General features: G+C 37.5%; 1 protein-coding gene across 1 annotated transcript; it reads left to right on the forward strand.

The window, feature by feature from the left end:
* The first annotated feature begins 6670 nt into the window (after positions 1-6670).
* Positions 6671-10475, forward strand: lrrc30a (leucine rich repeat containing 30a). Its single transcript, XM_007232014.4, has one exon. The coding sequence runs from the start codon at positions 7161-7163 to the stop codon at positions 8031-8033; it is 873 nt and encodes a 290-aa protein (XP_007232076.1). The 5' UTR covers positions 6671-7160; the 3' UTR covers positions 8034-10475.
* The last annotated feature ends 8888 nt before the right edge of the window (positions 10476-19363 follow it).

A 19363-nucleotide genomic window follows, 5' to 3' on the forward strand; every position in this document is an offset into this window, starting at 1 on the left:
GAGATATCGGGCAGGATGAGCAGTGGCCTACCTAATGGGGTCCACCACACATATGTAGGTACAAATGCACCAGACAGTTCCCCGAGAAGCAGCCTTTGATAAGTGGTTTTCAGTCACAGGCCACTCATGCCAACAGATGAGAGAATCGTGTGGAACAAAAATATTTATATCCCTTTTATAGAGGCTTTGGATCTATGGAATGCTGCTTTGTGACAACTTTATTTGTGAAAAGTTTTATATATATAAATATAATATAAAAAAAAACTAATTATGTTTTAATTGGAATTGAACTGAATATTACTCTTTTTGTCATTTCGGCTTTAACAACACTTAAATGTTTCCACTTTGTCTAACCATAATTTGTTGTTGTTTTGCAATTTTTTGGTTGAATTTTTGGATTTATTTTGCTGCACATTTTCTTGGTGAATATAAAATCCGCTTTAGGTAGAGGGAAGAAAGGATTCTAATTAATAACATTAACAAGCATTTTTGAAAGCAAACATCACACTAGCTGAAAAAAAAATAAATATGAAAATGAAAAGAGGTAAAAAGGGGATAAACCCCCCCAACAACATGTGAAAGACTTTATAAGCCGGCTACAGTGTTTACTAAGTGTTACTAAGTGCTGACCTTGCAAGGTGCTCAAACTTTTGCTTTGGGGCCTTTTAAACACATACCTAAGAACAGCATGTAAACTGTACACTGCTTCTGATCTGGCTTCTGAAATATTTAGGCTGTTATGCCAGTGGAGCAAGCCTACAAAACCTAAACCGAGTCATGTAATATCCTGCTAGATAAGTACATCTCTAACGTGTAAACACAAGAGCCCTGAGTGTAATGTGGGTTATGGGGTAAAGAGGGTCAGTGTTAAAGAGCAGGGGGCATAGTGCGACCTGTGCTTTAAATCCCAGAAGAAGCACTGACAAGTTCCACATGTATTCCATACCACACGCTGTTTACATCCATTAACAGAGCTATACAAGAGGGTTTAAAAAAAAACATAATTTCAGGTTACAATTTGCTTATTACAGAAAATGTGGACTGCTGGCTTTGACCCGCACTTTTACAGCCAAATAAACCTAGCAGGGGTTACTGCAGGTCAACAGCCTGAGCTGCTCCACATGCATTAATGCCCTAGCAGAGGCCAGCCTCGTTCATGTGCAAGGTAGAGGAATTAGCAAGTCAAATATTCTGTGTTTATTTTTACCCCGGCCTGCCACGGAAAGGAGGGGTCATATTTAAGGCTGAATGGAGGTGGTGGTGCTACAGGTCAGATTGTCAAGTGACTCCTATTACTAACGCCATCTCACCAGCAGCCGTGTGCAAGGTCCATTTACAACGCAGACACACAAGGCGAATACAGCAACTTGAACTCTTCCCTGCGGGAAACCAAAATGAAGCAGTTTTTCTTTTTTTTTTTTTTTTTTGAAAAAAGGAAAACATAGTAATGTGTTTATGACCAAATAGTGTACAAAAAACTCAATTAATACAATATCAAAAACAAAAATTATGGTACACTGTCAGAGCTAGTCCAAGCCATACTTAAATTACCCCCACGCCACCGGGGGACCCCCAAGAACATCAAGATATATTTTTATTTAAAAAAAATTCTAGGTCATCTACCAAAACGAGACTGTGGGGGGACGGACGTAGCGTTGGACCACTGGGTACTAGCAATCAAGCCCCAAATCCACTTCTTCAAAAAGAAAGAAAACTTGTAGAAGTCAAACCTTCCGTAGTTTTCCCAAAGATTTCATACTTCCATACACCACAAATGGATTCCCAAAATCAGTAGAAATCGCCAAGCTTCCGGCAGCAGCAACCTTTCCAGTAGCTCTGTCTTTTGTGTACTGTTTTTAGCTTTTTTCCTTATGTTTATACACTTTTATACTATTGTTGTTTGTGCTACTGTGTTGTGCTGTGTAACTGCTACTGGCTGCTAAATTTCTATTCCAAAAAACAATTATCTATCTATCTATCTATCTATCTATCTATCTATCTATCTATCTATCTATCTATCTATCTATCTATCTATCTATCTATCTATCTATCTATCTATCTATCTATCTATCTATCTATCTATCTATCTATCTATCTATCTATCTATCTCAATTTAAGAAGTATGCCATATTAATATTACTCAGCCAGCCAATCAAGCCAGATGAACATTAGAAGAGACTCTAAACCCGGTTCTCCGGCTATGATTTAATTAACCCTGAACTGGTTATTTTCTCGGTTACGAGTGGGGGGGTAACCTTAGTCAAACCATAGCTCTTTAGAGTACCTGCTTAGCTAGCTAGCTAGCTAGCTAGTATCCTACTGTGGGTAAAAGAGTGTTTCTTTAAGACACTGGTTGGAATGTGAAAGTTGAAGAAGGATGCTGTGCTATGTTATTTGTCTGGGCATAGTTCAGGGAAGTCTGTAAGGAGGACTATAGTTAGATAAACTACAAGGTATTTTTCTACAGTCACTTAGTTAGTTAGCAACTAACTAGTTAGCAAGCAAGCTAACACGCAAGTTGTCAATACAGCAAACAAAGGCAATTACCTAATGCTAGATTAGATTAACATTAGGCTAACAAATAATATTGAAATATAACCTGTTAAAATACAGACTTTAAAGTGCATTAAAGTGTTAGGGTTGTTCAGTAATTATTTATTAAACTCTTTTATGTGCTAGTCTAATGAGGCCACTGTTGTGGTAGCTAATGATGTTATTTAAAATTGACTGAAAATGTGACTGATACCATTTAGGCTAAATTAATTAAATTAAACTAGTTAAGTTGTTTACTGTTAATGCAGTGTCTTGTCTGCTGATGTTACTTTTAAATAGTTAAATTAATGTGCCACATCACTTTGTATTTTAAAGTAAAGTAGTATTTTTGTGAGTTTGCTACTCCTGTAAGGATAAAAACAATAGAGAGAATGACACTGTTATGATGTAAGCTAAACTGCTGGCTCACGGTTCTAGGCTTGTTTCTCTGGCTCAATCCTTCTAGCTTGTTTCTCTGGCTCAATCCTTCTGACTCACTCCTCCAGGCTCGTTTCTCCAACGAACTGTTTCTGGCCTTGATTGTTTGTCTTAGCACACTCCTACTGGCTCAAACCTTCTAGCTCGTTTTTTGGGCTCACTCCTACTGGCTCAGTCCTCCTGCCTTGTTTCTCGACTCACTCCTCCCAACTAGTCAGTGGAATAAAAAAAAAAAAGCAGCAAACTTGGGGGACAATTGAGGGAACAAATTTTTCTTCACACTTTAAGCCACTTTCCATGGCAGAATCTTTAAGAAGAATGCAGAGAAAACCTTTTTTCTAATGCAATCCAAACAGACCAAACACAAATATTCGCCTCATTCAGCTCCACTCCAGCATGATGTCAGAGCCTGAAACCTTCCCCTGCTCACCACAATGAATGAATTTCAACCCAACTAAAGTGTAAAGTGTATCTTGAATTTTTTGAAGGGTAAACAACTCTATACATATCGTAAAAGTCCACACTGTGAAACACATCACAGTATAAATAATTCTTTGAGATTTGTTTGCCTCCAGTTGTCATTCTTACTGAGTTTGTTTTGGGACATACTTTACTATATTACCACAGTCAGTGGAGTAAAAGTACATTCCATGCAAGTTACATTTTATGTGACTTACAATAGCTACAAAATAAAGAAAAAATACAGCAGTTGTTATAGCCTGCTACATGATTTACCCACTGAATGTCCTACTAGTGAAGTGTGTTGGTATGAATGCTTGCCTGAGATACCCTGCATATCACAGTTCAGAGTTCATGCAGCTGAAGTTTCCATAGGTGTCGGTTATGCAAGTGTGTTTTCAAATTCCTATGGACCTAAATATGCACTCCCACCTGCATAACCTTTCTTCCTACATGCTTTCACGCTGTTTTACTGATTCAAACATTTCAGGTAGAGGGTACATATGGACAGTTATTTAAGTCTGTATGATTTTGAAGATTTGAAGAATTCACCCAAAATATTAAATTGATTAAAAACGGTTTTATTTTGACCTCTTACTTGAAATTGACATTGATACACACTCCAAGCATCAGAACTTATTTGGATTTTGGGTTAAATCTGGTCGGCCCATTATTTTGAACCAAAAATAGTCGTTAAAAGTTGGGCTTTGTTTAGACAGTCTGGTCCAAATTTAGCCTCGGTTTTGTAAAACTAAATTTATATATTCAGTTTTTTCTATAATATGATTTAAAGAACCATTTGAAGTACTATATATGTAAGAGTGTAGTTGAAACAAACAAACAAAACATGAATGGAAAGATCATTCTGCTGTGTGTTTCTCTAATTATCTAATTATCTAATTAAAATCATAGTCAGGAGTTGAAGATTACAGCAGTTCTGTGTGACTCACTGTTTTTACTGTTTTTCACAGGAAGCTGAGGTACCACATCCAACTGTTAGATGGAGACACCAACAGTCATGATTATTGCCACCCACTGCGCTGTCTGCTGTGGTGGTAATGCCTTGTATGACGTATTTCCATGATTGGTGGGTTAAAAAAGAGGTTTGCCATGAAACAAACATAAATAACTTTGTGGAGCACTATATCACTGTAGCTAGCAATGTTATAATCGTTTTTCAGAAGTCATGGAACACAACACAACGCAGAAAGCTGAGTATGCTGAGAGCTATCGTTAATAAGGTGATAAAAGATGTCACACTCTATTGACATGATGCGCATATTTCTCGCTTATTGTACATGTTACTATGGGCCTACTGTACCGAAGCATAATTTTATATCCACATTTTCCATAACAGCTTCAGAGTTGCTAAGAGTTGTCCAAAACAAAGTTGCTAAAAATAAATAAATACGGTGAAAACATATGGCCCTGGGGAAGCCGTGAGTTCATTAAGCCTGTCAGCCCCTGCCAGTTGAGGGTCTATATTTAAAGAGTGCTATTTACAAATACATCATATCCTCAGTGGATCTGACTGCTGTAGGTCAGCTCTCTTGCATGAGGAACGTTAAACCTATTACACTGGCTCAGTCTGCATTAACACCTTACTGACAAGTTCAACATCGCTTCTATGTGTTCTAGTCATTCATGTTTGGTGGCAACCCTTCACAAAACACATCAGTATCAAGTGTCTTCTGTGATCTTTTGCAATTAATTAAATTATCTTATTTGAACTTCAAACTCTGTATCTAGGAGTTACACTGAGACAAGTGTTTACATAAAAACTGGGATAATGTTACTGGAATACTGTGTATGCATTATTTATCAGTCTTTCAATGTCTTTAATGTGTTTTGGATCTGAATGATGCTTTTGCACTTTAAGAGCCCATATATTCTTTTTTCCTTTTAATTTGATGGTGTTTTTTTTTATTTGTGTGCAACAATGTGCCAAAAATGACCATAATTATCTTCTAAATAAACAACACTGACTTGACATATGTCATGAGGCACAAGACTAACATTGTGTCCCATGACTTTTGGCATGCCTGGAAGCTACATTGCACTGGTCTGCCCGATATGCATGTGAGGCATGCTACATTTATTTTGGATGTGATTTCTGTCACTATTCTCTGCTTACAGACAATTCCAACCAGACACCACCATTCACAATCATTTTTCTGTCTACTGTAGGTTGCTTCTACAACGTATTTCTGTTATGACTGTGTATTGACAAGAACTACGATACGATACGATACATATCACGGTTTTGGGATTATGATTCAATATATTGCAATATTTCCTGCTTGACCTGTTTAGTATTGCATGATATTTTCTTACACCCCAAATCCCTGGTACATGTGTAATACTATGGATCAAGGAATGTTAAATGCTTGTACAATTTTGTAAAATTCAATGTCCCATCCATCTGACCATTCTGTCCAGTGTTTATTTCTTATTTACAAGTTAACACCTCAAAACATATACAGGTGTGGGCGTTCCCAAGCTGTCTCCTGAGGTAACACTTAATGATCAGTTTACATACTGCTATCCCATGACTATTGGCATGCCGTCATCATGGACAAAAATATTGTGCACATCAGTCATAAAGTTTATAGATCAGGGTCAACTGAGAGTTGAAGAGCATATAAATCATCAATGCTCTGTTTACCCAATCAGTTCCAAACTTGCTGTTAAAGCTGCAAATGGGGCTGGGGGTGAGGGGGCTGGTTTAGAATACAGTGGGTTTAAAGCTCCTGTAGGTGTAATATGTGTAGGTGTCCCAACACTTTTGTCCATGTAGGTTATGTGTAAGGGATCTCTGTTCTGATTGGCCACCCTGTACTGTATCTAAACTGATGTAGGCAGGATATGTAAAAGTGCTGATTTGCATGACAAAGCTTAAAAACTTTAATACTGTTTACAGACCAATAAAAGGTCTATCCCTGTAAGAATCAATAAAGGGAGCCATATTCCATAATTTTCATGATATGGAACACTCTGTAACATTTATCAACAATAATGCATCAGTATTTGCCCAATTCAGGACTATTGCACAAACTGCATGCATGTTTATGAGCTATTTATGACTATGCCGACAGCTGTGTATGGAAACAAATAGCTTGACCATTGCAATAGTGATATTTATAACCTGTTATTTATAACCTGATAAACGTGGGCATGTTACACAAGAAAATGTATGTTGTTGAACAAGTCAAGCGGTTGGGGTGAGGAGTATGCGGTTAGCGAGGCATGTCCGTCGCATATCTGCTCCAGAAATTGTTGCCCCGTGTCCTTACCAAAATCAAGGTTAGTTAGCGCTGAGCGAGCGCATTGAAGTGACAGTGGCAGCTGAAGAGACAAGCAGTGAAATACGGTAAGAGTTGTTCCGGCAATGTTGTCTGACACTGGGATATGCTTCAGATCCTTTCTCCCTCCCCTGGCTGTCAGGACTACTCCTCCGACGGGCCCTGGACAAACAGGCACGTCTTTGCGGCCATACGGATGTGTGTTTACAGCTCCAACAGGCAGCTGCTTCCAGAAGCAGCATATCCAAGGCATTTCTAACCCGAGAATGTGCTTTGAGCTTGGGCACGGCTGAAAACTGAGAGACTCTTCCATGCTGAGGAGATGCCAAGCAAGCAAGAGAGGTTTTCTGCTGTTTAGCTGCTGTTTAGGGGGTTTGGGGGGTTTAGTAAGCAAAATCTTAAGAACTGTGCCAAGGCACCACGCTGGGAATGGGAGGGAAGCATTCAAAGGAACTGGCAAGTGAGGAGATGAAACAGCAAGGACGAAAGAGCGCAGCCAGCGAGGAGACGTCATCCGAGAGGATCCGCAAACACACTGTCACACATTTCGGGTACAGAGTGCTAAGCTTGGCCCGCCGTGGAATGGCAGACCTTCCAGGAGAGCTGTGGGAACTTACGGAACTGCAGAAGCTCAACCTGTCCTTAAACTGTTTGCACGACTTGCCTTCCTCGGTGGGCCTTCTTCAGAATTTGGTGGTGCTCAACTTGTGGGGCAATCAACTGACCAGTCTACCCCCTGAGATTGGGCTGCTCAAGAACTTAAGGGTCCTCTTTGCTTATCGCAATCTTCTCAGCGAAGTTCCTGAGGAGCTCAGCTCCTGCACTAAGCTGGAGGTCCTGAGTTTGGCAAACAACCAGCTGGTGAGCCTCCCAAACAGCTTATCTGCCCTTACAGGCCTACGCAAGCTCAACCTGAGCCACAACAGCATCGTCCATATCCCGACATGCGTCTATGCCATGAAGAGCCTCATCTTCTTGCATGTGGCGTGCAACAAGCTAGAGAACATTGCGGAGCAGATCCAGACACTGTCAGACCTGAAGATTCTCATAGTGGAAGGGAACAGCATCCACTCGCTTCCCAAGATGCTTTGCTGCCTGACCAAACTGGAACTACTTAACGTGGACTACAATGACATTCAGAACGTCCCGGCTGAAATGCACCAACTGAACAGGCTTGGGAAGTTAGCCTGTCACCCGCTGGACAAAGGACTCCATATCATGCATAATCCTCTGCTTAAGCCCATTAAAGAGGTGCTGGATGGAGGTCTCCAAGCTCTTTATAACTACCTCAAGGCCAACTGAAATACTGTGCTGCGAGCAAGGGATGGCGTTAAAAAACTAGCTCAGAGGTGGCAACTGGTGGATGACTACATTTGCGATACCGCCACTGACTGCTATATGAGAATGTTTAAGCTGCTCAAACGTTATGGGTTTGACGTTTACGGTTGTTAATTGTCCTGCACTGCTTCTTCAAAGAGTTGTAGGAAGCAGTTACGTCAAACAAGCTGTCATTTAAGGACAACGTCTTTATCAGGCTGATTTCATTTGAGAGACTTTGGGTCATGCTCAGAGCTGAATGTATAAAAAGGGCAGCTTGTAATTTATTCCTGTGCTTTGGGGACTGGTGGTGGAGGAGTTTAAACAAAAGATAGGAACTTCCCAGCAAATAGGAAAGAAAAGGCATTTAAAGCCCAGCGTAGGGGAGAGCATTGCGTGAGAATCTGTCAACTTGGTTATTAAACCATAAAAAGTTCCCGGGGAGTACACAAAGGTTGCTGATATTGGTATCTTCTCATTCTGCACCAGCAGCAGCGGCGGGACTGGAGGGCACATTTACAGCTCCCGGGAGCATGTTAAACAAAGGGCACCGGCTTGTGCGGTCGTGCTAAACAAGCATTGGATTTCTTCTCCTTTTGTTTGGTTCAGAGTTCATTTGGAACTGTCTGTGAACTTGCTGACTCAGTCACGTTGACCCTTGTTTTCCACAATCTCTTCGCGAAGCCTCACGAGAAGGAGAGATGCAATTATAACTCCCCTGCACCATTTTCTCCCGCGCTGAACGTGTCTTGAAGAGCAAAGCAGAGACATTTCCATTACCTCAAAGGAAAGGTCAGCGGTGCATCCCACTGAAAAGTACAGGACCTCTTAGTTAAAGGCCAGCAGACTTATTTTATCCCAAATTAGATACAGCCTGTGTTCAGAAGGTGAACGAGGTAAGTAAGCATAAAAGAAATTTAGCCAGTGTAATAAAAAGGTGGAAATCTGATAGAACTTAAAGAACTTCTCAATACAAAGAACATGTGAGCGTCTTCATATTTTCTGCAATGTACTGATCCAGTAATAAACTGTAGTAAAAGAACTCTGGTAATAATTGCTGGTAACTGTATACACTGACATCCTAATGTAAATGTCATGAGACGTGATACTATGTCTGTTGGAAGTTAAAGAATGCTGCACTGGCCTGCACAATATGCATGCTGACCAGTAATCAACCTCATTCACAAGATAACACCTCACAAATTACATAACTGTGGACTTTGCCAAGCCATCCATCTGAATCAATTTACATACTGCTATCCCTTTACTTGTGGCATGTGGGTGTACAAACTAGCAAAAGATGATGAACTTAATGATGTCTTAATTGGTAAGCAGAATGTGCTCATTAAGAAGATGTAATCAAATATATCATAATGTCTTTGTAGTTTCTAATAAACAACAATGATATTTAATGGAAAGACAAATAAGACATGTCTCCTAATATTTGATCCTCAAATATGTCTCTTGAGATGAAGATCTCACTAATCTCACCATTAACTTGAGTTTTAGTGCAAAATCTCACATTAATAGAACTCATTAATAGCCTTTTTTATTTTAATGCTGTGCATTACTGTTTTATTTGGCTCACTGTATTTACTTTAATACTTGTACATCTAACAACTATATATAATGTATTTATTTATTATTTAAATAAACCTGCGGTTTTGCAGCACCCATAATCTTTGATCAAATAAATCATCATCTCTCACTAGAATATAACCAGATAACTGAACTGAAGCTTTCTTTCTTTTTGGACAAAAACAAAAAACATTATTGTCTGCAAAAGTTTAACAGAATAAAATGAATGAAGAAGATGATCAGCAACTAGGTGAAAGAATATCAACAGAGTGAATTATAAAAAAGCTATTTTTAAACCTGAAGACACAAAAATAGGACAGGATATTGTGGAGAAAATCTATTCATCTGATTTTACTATGCACAATTACTTCTGTTCAAGAATGAAAAGATTCCAAAAATAAAACAAAAAAACTTACCGTGCTTCTCTAGGTGATATTTAAGATGAATGTGTCTAATTAGAGAGACGTTTTTTTTTACTCCTAAATGAAACATCTGAAAGATATACATATATCTGTTTAATATGTTATTTTTTTCTAATGCTATTTCTCTTAAGCAAATTTAGGTGAAACCTTTAAGATAAAGTTAAACTCTATATGAAATGTAAGTGAGATTAAAAAAAGTTCCCTGGCACATGAAAAATCAATATTTGAGCAATTAAAATTGTAATTGTTCTGGGAACAATTAACCATGTCACTAAAAGTTCTTAAAAAATTTCTTTGCAGGTAAAAGCATGCACCTTGTTCTACACAGGAAGTAATCCTGTAGAATGTAGGATAGATTTAATTACTTTTATTTTTAATTTATAATCTATAGCTTTATTAGCTTTAATTTATGTCTATTATTCTGCCTTGATCTTGTTAGCAATCTAAGCAATATCTCAATTTAAATATTTTAGCTTCTTATGCCCAATCCCATTTCTCATTTGTACCCATGCCCTATTTTTTTTTTTACAGTAAATTAATATTGGTCTGTTTCAAAAAAAACATGTAGGCCTTAGAATTGACCACAGAGTTCTATCCCTGTAAGAATCTTGACTCCCTACCCGTAGGCGTGAACATGCAAAAATGAGGAATAGAGCTAATGCTGTGTTTTATTTGAACTGGGAAGTTGGAATATCCTATGTTGCCTATATCCTAAGTCCTCCTCGGAAATTCCTACTTAGGAGGTTGGAGGTCATAATTATGACTTAACATGTTTGAGGGTTTTTTGGTCAGGTGGAAATGGACGCCATTAGGAAAATCCGCATCCCATACAGGAGGGGTGAAAAAAAAACTTTCTGCCCACACTGAAAACTGATTGGCTGAGTCTTTTGCAGAGAACAGACCAATCAGAACCCTCTCTGTTTTACAAGCTCTTCATGAATATGCACATGAGGGGAGCGGGTTTCTCTCCCTCCCCTTTTCGTTCCCACACTCGATTGGGGAAAGAAAGTCTGTGTCACCTGCGTGAACATTTGTATTCACTCTTGGGCCAGTCGTTCTAGATTCTCAGAGCTTTTATCTGAACTGCGGGCATCAGGGAGCCGTAATTGACATGCAGTACTCCTGCAACTTCCGGGAGACTTGAGACATAAACTTTACAGTTTAAAACTATTGCTAATAAGCTCAAAGTTTTTACTGTTTACTGTAGGGGCAGGAGCCATACTGGCAGTCACCATGACCTCTTGTTACTAAAACGCCCCCAGATGGGAAACTCAAGCTTATCTAAAAATCTGAGTTTCCCACTGGTAAATATGAGTTTGCTGTGGCGTTCATGTTCTCTAATCTCGTAAATATGATAATTTCAACATGACTTGAAGGCATGACTAGTTCCGAGTGGGAAACTTTAACTGCAATCTTCCTACTCAGAAAGTCGGAATCCAAGATGGCTGCCCCATATAATCAGTAGTAAAAGCAGCAGTTTTATAAAGTTTATTATCAGTTCTATCTCTTTGACTTAATTAAATCAATCATACACCCAGTAGCATCCAACCTCTGTTTCCATATTGTGTAGCTATCAGCTGGTATGACTAGCAATGGGGTAATGCTAACAACAATAGTTGTTTAACTGGAGCTCTGACCTCTGACATCCGAGGTAAATTGAATACAGCATAAAAGGTAGTGGCAAAGGGAGAAATGGGATTGGACCTTAAAGTCCACAGAACCACAAGTGGTTCCTGGCTTTTTACTTCACTGTTATGATTTGGGAACAACTCAGCCAATTTGCATTGCATTACATGCATTTACCAATTAGTACCTCTTAAAGTGTGGTAAAGTAACAGGGCATAAAAGAGTTAAAACACATAATTACAGTAAGTTAATACAGTCAAATGTCAAATGCGCCCTGTTTGATTGTTATCTAGCTTGTGTTGTAATTTGTAATGCAAGTCAAATGAACAAACCACAACAAATCTGTAAAAAGAAACTGAAAGCAGATTACTGTAAAGTGTACTGTACTTACTGTATGTATCAGAAAGGAACTTTTCAACTATAGCGCCCCCTGTCAGTATTCAAGCTGAAACAAAATATTTTTTTTCTTTATGGAACTGTTTATTGTCTGAATGACATTAAAAAAATGTTTTTGATTCATCACTGAATGTCCTTTTTTATTTCATACTTTTTTTTGTCTTGTTTTTGAAAATCATTTCAGATTTTCATTGCAGTGTTAAAAAACATCAGAAATACAGAAGCAATGTCACTGCGCTGTTTTTCTCATTAGTGTGTGTCACAGGCCTCATGTTCCCCTTCACATTAGAGTGAACCGCTCAAGCAGCGTCAGCCAGCCTCTCCACCCTGTTTCCTCTGCTGAATGATATCAAGTACAAATGGCTTTTTGTAGGTGAGCTGGTGTTATGTGGCCCATCAGCTGCTTGTGTCTCATTATGTTTCTCTCAGGAGGGCAGGATCAGCTCCTCCAGAGCTCACACACTCTGCAGCTCATTGACTCTGAGCAGCCCAAAACACCAGTCAGCTCAGCACTCCCGAGCAGGTGGGCTATTTGGGGAGGCCACGATGGGCTGAATCTCTCTTTTCTTTATCACCAGAACTTCCCTAGTAGAGATTTTATTGGCATTTAATTGTTTGAGGTTGTTAGTGACCGTTTTTCTCGTTGAAAACTTTTGTGCATTCAGGAGTTACAATTTCCAAACAGTTCTACCACAAAAATAAAGTGGTCTGTGCATATAATAATAATAATAATAATAATAATAATAATAATAATAATAATAAACTTTATTCATATAGCACCTTTCATACATAAAAATTGCAGCTCAAAGTGATTTACATAGGGAGAAAGAGAATACAAAATCAAGCACAACAAGCAATCAACCTTAAACAAAAACCTTAAAAACAAAACAAAAACAACAAAAAAGACAATTAAATGAACATTAATAAAATAGAATATGATAGAATAACAATACAATTAAAACCAGACAAATAAAAGTAAGATCTCATTAAAGGCTAAAAGAATAAAAATAAGATAACAGTAAGTTAATAATAGAACCAAATAGTAAAATAAATATAATAAATAAATAAATAAAAAGGATCTAATTGAAAGCTAGAAAAATAAAAATAGGGGCTAATTAAAAGCAAATCTAAAAATATATGTTTTTAGCTTTTTTTTTAAAAAAGCAACAGAGGTTGCTGGACGAATATTTATCAGTGGTGTGTTCCAGATTTTTGGCACATAAAAACAGAAAGCTGCTTTTCCATTCCTTTTGAGTTTCACAAGGGTGATCAGGAGGAGTTTATCAGTTGATGATCTTAAGACAAGATCTGGAACATATTCAATTAACATTTCAGAGATGTATGAAGGTGCTAAACCATTAATTGATTAATAGACTAGTAATACAATCTTTAAATTGATTCTAAAAGAAACAGGTAGCCAATGGAGGGAAACTAAAATTCACAGATCCACATTCACAACTGTACTTAGTGCTGGCCAAATCACCCAGAATACACGGTATTATCAGCCTCTATGAGACACCCCTCAAAAAGGACACAAATGCATTTCTGGACAAGCTGAGAGATTGTAACTAAGAGATGACTCAATCAGTTTTGAGTATAGGTTTTGGTGGAACATCCAAGGCAGTTCTGATTGCATTACATTCAATCAGGTTCAGAATCATCTTTTGATTTAGAACGAATTAAATTGATTTATGATAAATTGGTGAGTTGCCAGAGATAACACCCATCAAAAGTTTTTGAAAGATTGACACCATTTATGTCTTGATGGTACAAAAAAAAGGGTTACCACAACAACCAGCTGAGACACAAAACATCAATCTGGGACACCATAGCAACTGTCTAGCTACCTAGCAACACACTAGCAACCTCATAGCAAGCCCAAAGCAGATACCATAGTAAATTAGAAGCAAACACTTTCAACCCAATAGCAATCACCAAGAATTTTTGTCTCAACTCCCTGGAAGCATTCAATCTGCGTTATCTACCCTAATTTTTATTACTTTTGTACTTCACTATTGTAAATCGCTTTGGACAAAAGCCAAATGTAATGTAATGTAATGTAATATTGGCTAAACATTTATTTGTTTTTGGCTTGTTTTAGCTTATCTCTTTACATAGTCTATTTGTTTAAATAAGTCATAAATACATTATATATATATATATATATATATATATATATATATATATATATATATATATATATATATATATATATTATAATGTATTTATGACTTATTTAAATAAATATGTATTATAATGTATTTATAACTTATTTAAATAAATATGTATTATAATGTATTTATAACTTATTTAAATAAATAGACTATGTAAAGAGATAAGCTAAAACAAGCGTTTTTAAATATAAATATCCCCTTTCTGGCATATGCATAAAATAACATTTTACATGTGTGATAGGGAATGGTTTAGTATTCAGGAACCTCTGAGTTGTGAATTAGGCCTAAATTAGCAATTATAAAGGCCATTGTTACATTAAGTCTTATAGAATCGCCTGGGCTTGCTGTAACACACTGAGAAAGAGTGACCTCTGCTGCTCACAGTTGAGGCATTTCTAAATGTATCAACCCTTAACAACTATATCTATAACTATATCTATATTTAAATAAATATTCAAAACCTTTAATAAAATACTAGTGTTAATATCAGGAGTAAAATTAATTATGAAATAAATATGCTGAAATATTTAAATTATTACAAATGATTACTTTTAACACAACGAATGAATCAATGAATCATTCAAATACAAAGTCACTGAATCACTGTAACCAACTGCCTCTTCTCTCTGTTTAACGGTTTTGTCTTTATTTTTATCTTTTATCTTTCTTGTTCTTTTTCTTCATTATGGTTTTCTAATTACCAATTTTATTTCTCTCACTCTGTCTCTTCTTCTCTCTGTCTATCTGCCTCTCTCTCTCTGTCTATATGCCTCTTTCTCTCTGTCTATCTGCCTCTCTCTCTGTCCATACGCCTTTTTCTCTCTGTCTACCTGTCTCTCTCTCTCTGTCTATCTGCCTCTCTTTCTGTCTATCTGCCCCTCTCTCTTTCTGTCTATCTGCCTCTCCCTGCCTGTTTATCTGCCTCTCTCTCTCTCTCTCTCTCTCTCTCTCTCTCTCTCTCTCTCTCTTTCTCTGTGTCTATCTGCCTCTCTCTTTCCATCTGCCTCTCTGTTTATCTGCCTCTCTCTGTCTATTTGCATCCCTCATTGTCTATCTGCCTCTATCTCTCCATCTGGCTCTCTCTTTCTGTCTGTCTACATTCCTCTCTCTCTGTCTATCCATCTCTCTCTCTGTCTATCTGTCTCTCTCTCTCTGTCTATCTGCCTCTCTCTTTTTCTTCCTCTCTCTGTCCATCTTTCTTTCTCTATCTTGTCTCTCTTGTACACATACATGCACTGAAATCAACTTTGTACCAGTGTGTGTGTGTACCTTATGCACTTGCCAGAAACTTCTCTGGCAGGAGATGAGAAACTGATTGCATGAGTGCACACATGAGAGACAGTGAATAACACAGATAAAATGATGAAAAGATAAAAAAAGAGCTCAGTAACACAAAGGGAGGGAGAGAGAGAAATGTTTGAGTGTGTGTGTGTGTGTGTGTGCATGAGAGAGAGAAAGTCAGTAAAGTGAACAGATGTTTGACTGATATAATGTAAATTCACTATCAAAATAATATACTTAATAACACTTAAATGAACAGATGTTTGTGGCTGAATTAGAACAATTCTGTAAAGAAGAGTGGACCAAAATTCCTCCACAGAGATGTGAAAGACTCTTTGCCAGTTATCGATAAAGCTGGAAAAAAACAAATTATTTAGTTTAGGGAAAAACACTTCACCATACAGGCAGTGTTGGCAAGTAACGGATTACATGTAACGGCGTTATGTAATCAGATTACAAATTATGAGTAATTGTAATCCGTTACAGTTACTGCTTCAGTAAATGGTAATCAGATTACTGTTACTCTGCTAAATTAAATGGATTACATTGCGGTACTTTCCTATTTTTGGTCTTCCAATCGAACACTGACAAAACGCGATCACATTCACATAAATCACCACATCAGAATATTCTATGATTCATAACCTCCTGCTCAGAATGTTTTCACTGCAGAAGCGCCCTCTAGCGGGCCCGTCGGCGGGCCCATTCTAACTATGTAAAGTAGAATGCTTAAAAGCGTCAAAAAATCTAAACACACCGACAAACTAACCCACTCATATTCAATAGTACTATCTCAATTACCTGCATGCAAATTTACAGCCATCTACATAAAACCAGTCGCCAGAAATCTCCAACTAAAAACAGCCTGTTTTTTACATCATTTACACGAGGAACACGCCTCCCCAACAAAATAGCCTTATAAAATATTATTAATATGTAAAATAACATCATATTAGATTATAGAAAATTCACTTACTATCACATCCACAATACAGCACTGAACCGCAGATAAAATATCCATAAAGTTCTTTATTCTCGCCTGCTTACTTCTCCTAACAAACATGCGTTTAGTTTCAGCGCAGCCGCAACGTCGTATTCTCAAGCTCCTAGCGACCACACATGTAATATTTTCACGTAAAGTTGTACGTGAATACAAAGCTAAGGATGTCCTCTTCTAGATTCTGTGTTTTTTATTGGTCCACAAACCACTATTTTTCTTGAGTGATCGTCTTTTGAACCAATAACGTGAGCGCTGGATCAATCCAATCCAATCAAATCAGGTCATAGCCTTTCTCCAGGGTCACAAAAGTGATTGACACCTATTTCAACCAATAGTCCACCCTTAGACGCAAACACTGGTACGTAATTCCACCTGCAGAAAGTGGCAAACCTGCAAAAAGATAGCTTACAGTTGTTGTTACATTGTTTGGTTTTTAGTGGTTTTAATTGTATTTATCATCAATTTATAGAAGTATTTCATAAAATTGTTTGATGAAATGGTTTCATAAGTATTTTTATAGAGTGATTGAAAAGGCTGTTTTATTTGTTTATCTATTTGTTAACTGGAAAGAAAAATAAAAGAATAATATGCAATATGTGGTTGCTACATTCATTCAGGTTGATTCAGGTACAAATTACATTTTGAGTGATGTAATTAGTAATCTGTAAGGGATTACATTTTAAAAGCAACCTTCCCAACACTGCATACAGGGCTAGATTGGTTTGGATAGTTATTTTTCCTTTAATAAATAAAATAATAATTTAAAAAGTGTTTTTATATTTACTCATGTTATCTTTGTTTTATATTAAATTTCGTTTGATAATCAGAAAATATTATTATGACAAAAAAAAGGAAAAAAAAGAAATCACACACAAGCCAACCAGGGATTCTTCTGATTCTCTCGATCCCCAGTACATCCTTATGTATGTGTATGACTGCAGCTTGACCGCATTCCCAACAAAAGTTGGCATGTAGAGACTGGTCATGTGTGTGTGTGTGTGTGTCTGTGTGTGTTGCCTAAATGAAATCTCTTGTTCCTCAGAGGTTCAAACACCTCAGAGCTTCCCTGAGAAAAAAACGAGTGTGAATAAGAGCATCAGGCCTGAGCACATCCACACACTCTTCTAATGCCATCCCTAACCACACACACACACACACACACACACACACACACACACACACACCACATACACACACACACACTACCTGTGCTGCTCTGAGAGAGCAGTACCTTCCTCTTATCGGACAGACCAGCTCAAGGTTACAGGGATGGCCAGTGTTGCAGAGGTAATTGTTCTCCTCTGCTGCATTATGCTGACCAGCCTTCTAACAGCTGGACGAAGTCAAGAAGACACGTTACTGCGGACACAACAGTAAAGACGCATCATGCTGTTTTACTCAACTATGCTACTGCACTAATGGAGAACAGGTGCTGATTTACAAATGAGCCGAAACATTCTCAAATATCCTTGCAATTTGCATTGAATGTGAACGTGATTTCTTAAATCGCTTGTCTGTTTGCACAAGCTTTTCTAGCAAGGCACCTCTGGTGACGATCATTACTTCCAACTGCATTGTCCACTTTGGCTGCCTTTTATGAATGACAAATTTCTGTTAGACACTTGACACTCTGTATTAAGAAATGTTAAATAAAAGGTTCCATTTATCTGGAATCCGCTATCAGGCCTTGCCCAAAATCCAATAATTTGGATAATTTCCTTGTTATGAGCATGCAGGCCAGTGTTCAACCTCACCCACAGGATAACACCTCACAACTTATACAATGGGTGTTTCCAAGCCGTTCCCTTAGGTAACATTTTATGATCAGTTTACATACTGGTATCCCATTACTTTTGGTATGTCAGTGTATTTCTAATGTTTAATAAAAGATAATTAAACTAAATTAAGAGCATTGTTAATTGTGAACTTGCATAGTAGGATCATTGTTTTCCTCCTGAGATAGAATTCCTGTAATTTCTTGAATTACTTAATATCACTGCAGGACTGAGAATAAGCCAAAAAAAAGTATGTCCTGTGGGCAGCATCTTTATGAATGAATAGATTCATAAAGGACTAGAAGATGATCAACACAAACTGTGCAGCAACAGATTCTGAGATTCTCTCCGGACCATTGGAGTACAGGGTGAAAGGAGGACAATAAACTATGCAGAGAAAAACAAACAGGACTACATTCTTTAATTACACAGCTCTGGAAAAAAAAGGGACCACTTGATTTTACCAAATTGAAAACCCCTGGAAAATAATCAAGAGAACAAATAATAGATCATCACAGCAATCAAACCAAGCTGAACTGCTTGAATTGTTGTACCAGGAGTGGCATAAAGTTATCCAAAAGCAGTGTGTAAGAATGGTGGAGGAGAACATGCCAAGATGCAGGAAAACTGTTATTAAAAACCAGGGTTATTCCACCAAATATAGATTTCTGAACTCTTGAAACTTTATGAATATGAACTTGTTTTCTTTGCAATATTTAAGGTCTGAAAGCTCTGCATCTTTATTGATATTTCAGCCATTTCTCATTTTATACAAATAAATGTTCTAAATGACAATATTTTATTTGGAATTTGGGAGGAATGTTGACTGTAGTTTATAGAATAAAATAACAATGGTAATTTTACTTAAATAAATACCTATAAATAGCAAAATCAGAGAAGCTGATTCAGAAACTGAAGTGGTCTCTTAATTTTTTTCAGAGCTGTACAATGAAAAAATGAGTTGTAATAGTTGTAATAGTTGTATTTATACATTCTTACATGGAAGTAATGGTTCCTGCCCTTGTCCGCAGCAAAATGACGCTTTTACACACCTCCTGCCTGC

Source organism: Astyanax mexicanus, chromosome 6 (genome assembly GCF_023375975.1).
Source record: "Astyanax mexicanus isolate ESR-SI-001 chromosome 6, AstMex3_surface, whole genome shotgun sequence".
NCBI lineage: Eukaryota > Metazoa > Chordata > Actinopteri > Characiformes > Acestrorhamphidae > Astyanax > Astyanax mexicanus.